Source organism: Carettochelys insculpta, chromosome 4 (genome assembly GCF_033958435.1).
Source record: "Carettochelys insculpta isolate YL-2023 chromosome 4, ASM3395843v1, whole genome shotgun sequence".
NCBI lineage: Eukaryota > Metazoa > Chordata > Testudines > Carettochelyidae > Carettochelys > Carettochelys insculpta.
Window position 1 is genome coordinate 21,894,926 of NC_134140.1, and position 12,919 is coordinate 21,907,844.

Genomic DNA, 12,919 nt, shown 5'->3' on the forward strand with positions numbered 1-12,919 from the left:
CAAAGTATTAGTTTACTGAGCTCCTCAGAATATTCCTCATTCATACATGATTGATGGATTTGTGTTCACAATTAGTTCCAGCATTTTCCAAAAGATTTCAGATTAATGATAATAGTAATGATCACAATCCTCATCCTCATCATCATGATGTTGATAACACAGTTGCCTCTCTCCTTGATATGTTTTATATGGGAGGCTGGCAGTATCTCTGCTCCAATATCTAACAACATTCTGACGTCAAAAATACAATAATGAAATAGGTAAATCATAGGCCAAGCTCATACCATAGTGTTGCGTGAAAGATTTTTCCCTATTTTATTTTTTTGAAAAAGAATTACTGTATTTTATCCAGGAATATGTTATTGGATAGCTCTGGAATAAAAAAAAATCTTAAATATAGTATCACTTCTATAGTTTAATTGATCTGATTTCCTCCTAATGAAAGGTGTGTTGAGTGGAATTGGCTCAGTGACATAAATTATACTGCTTGTTAACCAAACTCTGATTATGTCTTTGTTGCTGTCACTGCAATTATTGTTTTTATGTGATAGCGCAAAAGTGCTAAATATTTGTACATTAGATACACGGCCTTTGGTTATGTTTAATAAAATAATGGCATATTGAATACACCTATCACTTTTTAAAGTCTATGTTACAATCATGTTGCTTTATCATAAATAATACTCTTGTTTTCAAAGTGCCCATTCATAATACCCATTCTAGGCATCAGTGCAGCAAGCCATTACTTAAAATACTTATTTAAAATATTCTAAAACTAAGACATATCCTGGATTGCAGATGCAAATGTACTGTACAAATGGTGCTCCAACTATGCGTTCCTGCCCTAGGCTCCAGCAGTCCCATCATTTTCTTTAAAAGAGTGTGATGTTGGATCTTCAGTAAAATAGCAGGACATGACATCTGGAATGTTATAGGCCTTAAAAGTTAAACCATCCACGTACCAAGAAGCAGTCAGTGCAGAGGGCTAAGCAGTGGCTTGGCACAATTGCCTCTGCCCATCCCTGACAGAGATTATGCTGCTCAGTTCTGCACTAATTGCAGAAAATGGAAAACCCTATTTTGAAAGCCCCCCATCAAATGTATTGCAGGAATCCAGCTTTCATACCACCATTGTCCAGTCAACATGTGATAGATCAGGTAATATCCTTGTGGTGGCAAAAGCCTGGCCTAACTTGAAGGCTAATGACTGCCACGATGTTAGCATGTTCTATGCAAACAGTAATCGTTTTCAGTGTCGAGAGAGCTGTTGTAGCCAGATGAAGGATACAGATCTCTTTTAAGTATTCTATTGACTATGTTGATCATGACCTTCTTGTACTGTTGACGTAAAAGAGAATAAACAAATGGATCTGATGCAGCCTTACTGTAGGTGAGGCACTTGCTTACAATCCCCCAGTAGTAGTTTATGGTAACAAAAGGAAGAAGTTCTATCAACCTGTTAAACGTTTACAAACAGAAGAAAAGCTGAATGTTATATCCAGACTAGCAAACTGTTCAACTCACATTTTGGTGAATAATAGCATCTTCAGAATTAATTTTTACGCTACACAGTACCAGAAGGGAACATCCTGCAGTTATTGCACAGATAAATATATGGGAGATTTTCCTGAGCAAAGACAGCCATGAGGATGAGAAGGTATTTTAACTATGTATTTAAGAACTGAAGCCACATGCTCCTATGTTGTGTATGCAAAGAAGTTTAGCAACTTCTTCCAAAACCTTAAACCTAATTCTTGATGAGATGTCCTAGCAATTGGGAATATATTCAAGATTGCATTGCTGTCTGACAAGTTTTTGCTTTCCTGGCTCCTCCCATCTTCTTAGGCAGGCTGTTGAAAGACACATAATATATACTAGAGAATATTGAGCTATATATCAACATAGCCTCACTTAATGACATTTGTGAAAGGTTATATAAAGAGAGACACTACATGATGGATTTATATCTTGCAACACACCTCAACATAACGCACATTGGCTACAGTTACACTAGCAAGTCTTGAAGGCAAAACCCCAGTTTTGTCAACAAAACTTGTGGAGCATGCACACGCAATGCATTTGGTCACCAATGGTTTTCACTGGCAGCATTCTGATGCAAAGATTCGAGGCGTAACACTGCTGTTGACAGAGTCTGTTGACAATACAGCTGTGTGGCTGCTCAGGGGGTCCTCCTCTTGACAGACAGGGCATCCACAAGAATGGGCAGCCCTGTCTGCTGTGCTTCCAGGTGCTTGTTTTATTGAGAGAGCAGCTGGACTGAGAGAGCTGAGCTCTTTTCTGATTGGCTCTTATGTATGGCCACACTCTCAACAACATTTTTTTCAGGAATACTCTCCTGACAGTGACTTTTGTTAACAGAGCCCTGTAGTATAACTGTAGCCATTGTTTCATACACATTTGCCCTCATTCTCGAGCACACAGCCTACTTCCCCTCTCTATTGTAATCATGAAGTTCTTTGTGGCCACTATTGCAATTTCTTACTTGGACACATGAAATTAGGAACACAAAGGGTGCGTCTACACTAGGAACTAACTTCAAAGTTAACTTCAAAGCTAGGCACTACTTCGAAGTAGCCAGCAGAGAGTCTACACACATTTTCCCCTTACTTCAAAGTAGGGGCCCAACTTCAAAGTCCTTACTTCATCCCTGGAAATGGAGTAGTGCCCTCCTTCAAAGTTTGGCTTTGAAGTAGGGTGTGTGTAGATGCTCTACTTTGAAGTTGTTTACTTCGAAGTTGTACTTTGAAGTAGGCAACTTTGAAGTCATTTTTGTAGTGTAGACAGCCATATATGCATCTTAACAGTCTGCTAATGTTATTTAGCAGATTGAAACAAGGAAGAGATGGTTTTGCTTTGTGACAAGCTACCTGTGTTTCACCAAGGTGAGCTCCATGAATTACCAGTAGCCATTGAATCACAGGTTTAGAATTATGGGCATAAAAGTTTTATCAACATGAGTCTGGGATGAGCGCATTAATCGTGAATGGTGAAACCATAACTGAATTAAGAAGGTCATCTCTTCTGAGTAACAACAAAATAGATACATTATAAAACCATGTGTGTCATACCTGCAAATGATAAGCTCTTTTAAGAAAGTGGAGAGGGTTTTACAAAATTATTTGTACAGTTTTTCGTAATTACCCACAAGGCCTTAATTACCAGAGTGCCAACTGCACAGATCTCAAAAGGCACCAACAATGTGTTTGAGAGTGACCTAAATAGCCTTCCTAAATATTAACACATGACTTCAAAATGTGATATGCCAGGCACTTCCAAGGCTAGGAATGAGCTCTTGGTCTCTTTGGGAAGCTTAGAATTTTTTCTTTTCTTGTAGACTAATCCCCAAAATCAGGACTGAAAAATATTGCATTTTAAAGTTATAATTGTATAGAATGTGGCACACATCCAGGACTGCATCTTGGCTACTTTGGACCTCAGGGCTCTGTGTGTGCATAAGATGGGGAGGAAAGAACACTTTTCTGGCAAGTGCTTTTGCAAAGGTAGTGATGTCTGTAGCTGCTCCAGGGCTTGAACTGTTAGAATGTCTTATGGAGATGGACTAATGACAGAAAGCAAGCAGAACGTGCACTGCAACTAAGTGTATCATATGGATCTACAATTTATCACATGGTACAAGGTTGCTCAGTTTATCTACCATTGGATATCACCTCCATGTATGGTATCGATGTTCAATTTGTTGAATATTTTCCTTGATCACTGTCAAACAGAAGAACCATATATAGCCATATGTCTGTGCACATGTATGCATTCATTCACACACGTGTGTATATTGTATAATAGACTCCATGGACCAAATCCTAATCTCAATGGACCAAATCTGAATCTAATGTAAATGGGAAAACTCCCATTGTCTACAGTTAGAGCATTGGTAATAACGGCAAGTCTGTTATAGTAAAGATGACCATCATCCATTTGGTTTAGTCCCAATGGATAGAATTTATTGCTGATTTCCAAAATCTCATTAATATTTTTGCAGTTAGGGGCAAACCCAGATATCCTTGCATAGCCTGAGGAGCCAGGCTATGCGCTGGGGACTTCTGTATCCCAAAGCATCTATGATGGCTGCTCTCATTCAAAAGCTGATGTGGTTTCTGTGGACACAGTTCATCAAATGGAGAAATACTGGCATGACAACAAATACTCCAGCCCCACCCAATCTTCCCCTGCTCTCACCCTGCATGCTGCCCTGCAAGAATCCCTCATAGATGCCTACACAACCCTTCCCAAATCCTTTCTACTCTGCTGCTTTCTGAGGCCGAAAGCATAGGGACAGAATTCACCCCTCAATAAGTGCATTTTAACTTTCTTTCCACTGACACATGCAGTGTCTTTTAATGCATTAAGAAAATGCATTAGCTGACATTTACAAAACACCCTGTGGATTGTGAAGATTGGAATGGCTTTCTGTTTCAGTTGTTTGTGGGAACTATTTTTGAATTAAAATGTGTCTGGATGCTGGAATTTGCTGAATAGGGTATAATACAGCATAAATTAAGATGGCAGAATCCATCTTTAGCTTGGTATTGAATTATGGCTTGATGATCACAATCGTGAAGAGAAAAATGACTCATAAGGTATTGAACATTAGTCAATTAACCTTTTAGCTTTCTGGTATCAAGTTAATATTCCTAACAATTCTTCTGCAAGAAGAGGAAATGCCTAGCCAATCAGGCAAGAACCCCTTTCAGCTAATGAAAAAGTGAAATAATAAAATGCATCATCTCAAAGCTTAAAACATTCAAAAGCAAAGAAGGGAAAATTTGAGAATAATCTATATGTTTTGTCCATCAAATCCTTCCTTGGCCCAGCTGTCCCAGTGAAGCCAAGTGGGGTAGTAACAGGGTGAGGAAAGAATATGGCCAGAATTATGCAAAATCCATATACCATACTCAAGATTTTCAAAAGTTAGTACTTGGCTTGGGTGCCCAGGTGTTTGGGTCTCCAATCTGGTGCAGCTTTAAAGAGACTGATTTTAAGGAGACAGGTGCTCAACATGTTCTGAAAATCAAGAACCTTCAAGTTATCATAAATTGGTCTTCCAGAAATTCAGGGTGCCCAAAAAAACTAGTCACTATTGAAAATCATGACTGAATTTCATCCACGTTAAGAACACTTGACTGGATTCTCAGTTGGCATAAATCAGTGTAGCTTTGTTGGCTTTTACCATGGTGATATACACCATTGGACATTTTAACTAACCTCTAATTTAAACTGGCTCTGTCTTAGTATTTGGGAGCTGGCACTTCCCAGAAAAGTATCCTGCAGCATTGAAGTTAATGGGAGTTTTGCCACTGACTTCAGTGGGCACAGAAACAAACCCTAGATTAAGCATTTCATTAATAATATATCTAGACAGAGAAACTCTGAGCCAGATCATCACCTGGTGTAAATCTTTGTGGCTCCTTTGAAGTCAATGAGCTTCACCCAGTTGAGGATCTAGTTATAAACCTCTAAAAAGCCTATTTTTAATTAAAAATATCTTTGCTTCAAGTGTTTATTTTATCCTTCAATGCCTGAGTTTGTCTTTGGACTATAGTAAGGGAGGTGCTGTTGGTAACCCTAACGGCTAACCCCTCTCAGTGGGATTTAATGAGCACATGGTGCCAGTTTTATCAGCCCCCATTTTCTGCAGGAGGCATCTATACCTTGTTGTAAACAAACACCTTCTAAGACCACAAAGTCTTATATTACTTAATCATTTTACCTATAAATGGGGCTTAGAATGATTTGGCTTTATAGGTTCATATTTCCTCCAGTCTAGCCCCTTTGGTCCACCCCAGTACCCTAGTGATTCCTAAAGGAAGGTTGGTTTGGTTTGGTTATTTTTAGCACCTCAAAGTTTTTTTGCTGCCCCAGGATCTGAGGGCAGCTCATTCTTGATGCCATATGGCCCCGAAGGCTCCCGGAACAGGCAGGCAGTACTGACCTGGTGATAATGTAAGGTGCAAAGCAGATCACGAAAGACCCTATAAAAATACTGATTTTCTTAGTAGCACGCTGCCGTCTCCTTTTCTGCTCATTAAGACACCGCTGTTTCACGCTGGAAAGGGAAAAGAGCAATCACTGAGTTAAGGCAAGAAGCGAGGAGACTCTGGCGCCAAGTAGCACGAGCAATAAAATCCTCCATGGAGACGTGCTTTCAGGTGCCGACCGGCAACGGGGGATGAAGGGTCTGATACGGAGCCAAAGCCCCGAACCCACCAACTCCTCGGGATGCTGCTAGCCCCAGGGACACCCGCTACTTGACCGATAGCTCGGGTCCTGCCTGTTCCGGGAACATTAACTTGCAGTTGAACAAGGCTGCCCATCACTGTCCCGCCCCAGGTTTCTCAACAGATTCATTCATTAAGCAAGAGCCTTTGAAGTTAGGAGAGAAACGCTGCAGGAGAAGGGGGCACCTTGTCTGCAGGACACCCATGAAAACGTCAAAAAGTGCTCAGTAAAACAAGCCAGGGGTGGTTTTTCCCCCCTTAGAGCCAGGGTGATTTAAAACCCGTGAACACCTCGGAATTAACACCCCCACCGGCCCACAACCCCCTCACGCCCCTGTTACCTGGGATGGATATCTACCAGCAAAACCAGCGTTTGCATGGTAATAATGTCTATCCTTTTGCAGTGGAACCTGGCCACTTTTAGCACCTTTAAATAGGTGAAACACAGTATCATCAGGGACAGCATGAAACTGGTGGTGTGAAAGACGATGGTGAACACTGTAAACCTCCTCCGCTCCGTCTCTTCGCTCAGGTGCAAGGTGCAAGAGGCGTACACGTTGCTGTAATCTACCCAGGAGAAAAACAAGGAGACCAAGGGGAAGATGAGGGAGTGGACCCAGGAGTAGCTCATCAGAATCACGGCGTCCTTGTAGCGCATCTTGCTGGTGTAACTCAAGGGGAACACCACGGCGATCCACTTGTCGATGCTGAGGGCTGCCATGCTCAGCATGGTGTTGGAGGTGAGGAAAGTTTCCAGGAAGCCCACCGCTTTGCAGAGGCAGTCACCGAAAGGCGGCTGGTGCCTCAGGATCCCCAGCAAAGTGAAGGGCATGTTCAGGAGGGTCAGGAGCAGGTTGCAGAAGGACAGGTTCACCAGGAAGATCCCGGGGACTTGCTTGCGGATCTCCGTGCTGTAGACGAAGCATAGCAGCACCAGGAGGTTGGACAGCAGAGAAACCACCAGCACAAGCACGAGGAAGAGAGCCAAGAGACCGCCCGCCAAGTCCATCGCTTACCAGCTAGCCATGCGCCCCTGGCTGAGCGGGGGGTCGGCTTCAGGGGCTTGGCAAGGGGGGCTCGCAGGCGCCTCTCGGGGGGATTTCCGGAGCCTCCCAGGCATGTCCGTGGAGACTGGGTGGAGCTGAAGCCCGGCCGGCCGCAAAGCGCGAGCCAGCGGCCCGCCGGCGCTGTCCAGGGTGCTGAAGCGAGCCCATCCGAGCCGCCCGCGTCAAGCCTCAGGCGGGACTCGCGCCCGGCCGCCCGGCAGTTCCATTCCCCGCCCGCCCGGCGCAGGCACCTGCCCCGCGCCCGCCGGCTCCGGCGCTCGGCCGCTGAAATACTCAACCCCCCAGCCTCCCGGGGTGACTCATGCGCAGACGGGGCGCTGCAAGCCGCAGCCTGGCCTCCCCTCTTCCCTCGCTGTGGCCGTCTGCGAGAGCCCCCGGCCAGGCAGGGAGAGAGAAACTTCCCGCTCGCGCGGCAGAGGGAGGACCCGGGCAGCCAGAGCTGCCAAGGAGGTATTAACGCTTTCGGAGCAAGAAGGGCAGGCAAGGTGGCTGGTGTTGTGCGAGGCACGCCGGGATGCTACTAGGTGTGACGGCTGGCTGGAGTTGTTATTGCGGGAGGGTAGAGGGGCTGGGGCTGTAGCTTGGCCCCATAGCAGGTTTCCTCTGCTCCTTTTGAGTGATGTCTTCTCTGGCATCATTCCCCCTACTTCCTCCGACAGCTCACAGTTGCAGTCAGCGCTCAGGTGTGTGGATCATCTCCCCTGGGTCATCCTCCCCACAGCAAAGAAATCTCCCACTGGGAGTGTTAATGGACCGCACAACCTGGGACCTGTTAGCCCTGGACTAACCTTCCGAAACCTCAGAGGGGGAGTCTGGTTAGTCTGTAGTTTTACAGATGACAAGTACTCCTGTGGCACCTTAAAGACTAACAAATGTGCTATTTATTGACTGATTGCCAAGCATTTGAAGAAGTGGATCTTACCCAGGAGAGCATATAGATTCCTTAGTCTTTAAGGAGCTACAGGACTGCCTGTTACTATGAAACCTGTAGCCCCTGCTGGCTAAGGATGTCAGAGGTTCAAGGCTGTGATAGCCATTTCAGTTGACACCTTAGGTCTCTCTGATGTCCCTTTCATATGAAACTGTTAGTACCATTGGAAAAGTAGCATTATAGTTAGAAGACTCCTTGTATTTTCTTTCACACAATAAGTGTGTGTGTGTGGGGATCTTCACAAGATTGAGAAAAGGAGTATTTAAGGAGAATCTATAGTAATTTGGGGAAAGTTTGGGGTTTATTGGCGGAAATGACATGGCCAGAGAAGTATCAAAGAGATAGCCATGTTAGTCTGTATCCTCAAAAACAATGAGAAGTCCTGAGTCACCTTATAGACTAACGATTTATTGGACCATGAGCTTTTGTGAGCAAAGACCCACTTCATCAGAGGCACGTCCAGAGACTATCTCTACATGCCTCACAGAAGGTTGTTCACACAGCCAGCAAATAGAGAATCCATGAGCCTTCTTCTTACATAAGAAAGTGGATTTATTCTGCCACATCAAAACAGTGGCACAGAAATAAATTGCCAAGTCTAAACACTGTCACATTTTTCAATTGATCTTCAGCACTGGAAGGAAGAAAGAGGAAACATGACTTGTCTGACACCAAAAATGAGTCTTAAGACCTTAAGAAGTTGGTGCAATGCATATGCAGTTGCAGAATGTGGACTTGTAAAGTACATGTTCCCACAGTAAGAATAATGATGCTTTTAAAATGCTCTGCAAGGGTCTAGTCTAAAGCCCAAGGAAGGAAACAGGAATATCTCCACTGATTTCTGTGGGGTTTGGAACAGGTCAGAATTGAAAGGGTTGCCATGGTAAAGTTCTATGTTTTAATGAAAGTGCAGAGCCAGGTGTCATGAACTGTGTTATCTGGAAATGTGTGTTGTGCTATCCCTGAGGACAATGTGGAAGTAGGATAAATATTTCCTCTCTTTAGGAAGGTGTCACTTCCCAAGTCAAAAAAGGGTGAATAAATCTGACTATAAGTGCTGTTGTAAGTTCAAATCAATGATTTTTAAAAATCTATGAAAGATAATAACACAAAGACCTTTGCTGCACAGCCTGTGAGTTGAGCTGCTAAATATGCAGCTCCCCTGAGGCCTCTCAAAGCCATAGCTGGTAGAGGGCCTACAGGAAAAAAATCATCATTTAAAGAGCCCTATGTATCCACAAAAAACAGTGTTTTTCAACTTACTGTAAATCATGACCCCTTTTTCCACACCAGGACCTCTCCAGGACTCCCGTCCCATTTAGCTAGGGCAAGCCATGACTCACATCTCATCTAGTAACATTGGAAAGATAGGGTGCTTGTAAATGTCTGACACCAGATGTTAATACTCTGAAGGGAAGTCAATCTAACTTTATCTTATGACAAGGTCATATTCAATACATATAAATATATATAGTACACATTCCTACATCTTCAAGAGCAGTCCTTTTCTGCCAGTTCCAAATGGATGCATTGGGAAGCTGGAGAACAGCCATGGATATAAGATCAGGAGGTATGTATGTATACAGTCTTGCAAGGTTTCCCCTGAAAATTTATGTTAAAAACAAACTTTTCAGGGGAAGAATGGATTGTTTCTATATACTTGGGATGAGGTGAATAAATTAAAACAAGCTAGAAAATGGCACAATAGCAGGAAGTAAAACAAAAAAAATTCAGAGTTCTTGTTAGATATGCACATCTCCACCTTGCGAAGACTTTTGAACCTGTACTTAACTTTATCCCCCCAAAATAGTCCCTTGGGACGAAATCCTGGCCCCATAGGGTCAATACAAAGTTTGCCAATAAACCAGGATTTGAACATTTGACATATGGGATTATTCACAGTTTGCAAAGTTAAGCAAGTGCATACATTTCTGAGAGATTAGTGCTTTGTATCAGACTGTGTATATTCATCCATTCACACCCATCTCTACAGTACTCTTTAAGACTTCTGATGCATGAACACCTGCATGATAAAACATGGTTCACACTAAAAAAAATACCATCTTTACTCTGACCCACCGTGCAACATTTCAAAATATTTGTGTTCTTTGAACCCACATCTCTCTGTTTGAGACCCTCTCAAAGCCCCCAGCCTGTTCCTTATTTTTGCAACTCGTTTAAAATTCTATTCATATTATTGATGAATTTTCTATTTATTTCACTTTGATGCAGGGATTCCTAATTTTTGTTACAGTTTCCTTGCATACAGATACACAGCACAAACACAAGACTAAAACCAAAAGATCATACTTAAATTATTCTTATCAATACCAATTGTTAACTCATGAAAGTAATTAGAAGGAGATTGGAAGCTGTCTGGGACAAGGATTGTCTCTTAGGTCCTAATCTTGAAAACAGTTATGCACATGCTTAACTGTATGCATGTAAACAGTCACATTTAAAATCAATGAAACTAATCGTAAGAGTTAAATACAAGTGTCATCAGGATCAGGCCCTTCCTGTATGTTTGTTCAGCATCAAGCACATTGGGCCTCCATCTTCACTGTATCTCTGAGGAGTACTGGAATACAAAGAAAAACGTAAGAAGAACAAGTTATTTATAATTGTTCCTTAAAAGTAAATACCATCCAATAAACATACATCAGAAAACTGTGTTTGTTTTCTTTTAACGGATACATAAATTGCAAAATCATCATACTGGTCCATGCTAAATATTGATCACATTTTATTTGATTTATTCTTATTGGAGTGTGCATTAACTCAAAAGGAATAAGGGATGATTCAAATTCCTTTTCATTTTCACACCACGAAGGATGTGTCATGCAAAATTCCAATGTAGATCACAGCAGAATATAATGTATCTGAAATCCATGCATTCTGCAATAGCTAGGAATTCATTTAATTTGCTTCTCATTTTAATGAAGGAATTGAAACAGGATGAAGGCTTGTTTCATACAAATTGCATTGAATTACCAGCAAGTATAAGTAGGAATGAGGATGGCAGGCAACTGTCTACACTTTTTTTCTCTTTCTTTCTTTTCTTTCTTTCTTTCTTTCTTTTTCAAGGTTAAATTAGATAAATGATACCATGAAGAACCTTTAACCTATAGATCACTGGTAAATATGGCCCAAGTCAGGATAGAGGAAACATTGTAACAATGCAAGTGATTTTCAGTGGGTTATGTAAACGGATTTAATGATCACAAGTTGCTTACCAGTGGATGGATGTGTATATCATGTAATCTTCATCACCACCATTATAACTAGGCGTGTTGTTATTCTACCACCATGTTAGACGGTGGCCAGGTAATGTGTGGTGAGGTACTCCCCTGGGTCCTAAGCAACCCAGTTTTTTACTGTTAGAGCAGGCAGCTCCTAGCACTCTCACCCACGGCCAGGCTGTAGTAACCAAACGGTTAAAGTTCTTTTGTTGTGCCGGCTGTGTTGCAGTGACAAAAGGGTTAACAAAATGGTTAGGCTCAGAGCTTAACTAGTTACAAGTTTATTTAAGCTACAGTTATAAGCGTGCGGTTACAAAAGGCTATTGTTTACTTCTTATATGCTAGCAAAGTACAGGTGTTAACAAGTTACGTTACAATCCAATACAAAGATATCTGTTACCATCTAACACAATGATATCTTGACACTAGTTACAGAGCTCTAATTCTTTAGCTGTGCACAAAAAAAAGTCAGAGACCTAGCATGGGTGTATCTTACCCTCTCTGCGTCTCTCGATACCAGCGTAGCCAAGCCGGATCGGTCACTCAATTCCGCGGAAAGACGAATACGAGGTTGGGCGTCCCCAGCTGTGGACCTCGGGAGGCAATCACCTGACCCGACCAGCAGGTGGTTGGTGGAATGCACTCAAAGTTAGAGTTCTGCTGGACCCATCTTTTATACCCCTTTTGGGTTATGTATTCTCTTTCTTATCTATGGTGCCAGATCATACTGGTCTGTCTTTGTGACGCCAGTTTGTTACAAGGGCATTTCTTACTTGGTTTGCACTTGTAAGACAAGAGATAAGCAATTTAGGAGTACAGGACATTCTTTTTGTGCGGGCGGGGCACTTCCCCTTCTGGGTGATTGTGTGTGTGCATCATATCGATCAATGCCAGCTGGGGTGATTTCTGAGGGTTCCCCCCCTCATGTTGACACTCTGGCCTGTTAGCCTTCCATCTGTACTTTCTGCTTCTCAGGGTCACGATAAGCTAGCATATCTGGGCCTCAATGAGGGCATCAAAGACTGTGCTGTCAGCAGCCATTTCCGTGCCCTGTGTGCTCCTCAGTGGGGGGGGCAACGAGCAAGCTGGCTTGTAAGGGAGAGACTTTGTCTGGCTACATTCCACCCCCTGATGCACCACACTACATCCCAGAACGCAAGGCGGTGGTGATGCCAGCACCTTTTGCCCTCCTTGGGGGAAGTCTAAAAGTGCCCAATGATCCGATCAGTATGTGGGGAATCGCTCTGTTTAATCCATTATAGCTCTGTTTAGTGATACAACATGAACTTAATTTGCACTACTTCCCCATCCCTCCTGCCTCCCTCCGCAAGCAGCAGCAAGGCCTTGTTCAGCATTTCTTCCTATATTCTGGTGTCCTGTTTCATTATGACTGATTTGTGTTGCGTGGTGTTTGGGCAAGCAGTC

At 42.8% G+C, this 12,919-nt stretch overlaps 1 protein-coding gene across 1 annotated transcript; it reads right to left on the minus strand.

Moving 5' to 3' along the window:
- Window positions 1–1,218: 1,218 nt before the first annotated feature.
- Window positions 1,219–7,263, minus strand: GPR78 (G protein-coupled receptor 78). Its single transcript, XM_074991712.1, has 3 exons — window positions 6,596–7,263; window positions 5,969–6,082; window positions 1,219–1,456 (listed from the first exon to the last, which is right to left on the minus strand). The coding sequence occupies exons 1-3, from the start codon at window positions 7,261–7,263 to the stop codon at window positions 1,219–1,221; spliced, it is 1,020 nt and encodes a 339-aa protein (XP_074847813.1).
- Window positions 7,264–12,919: the final 5,656 nt, after the last annotated feature.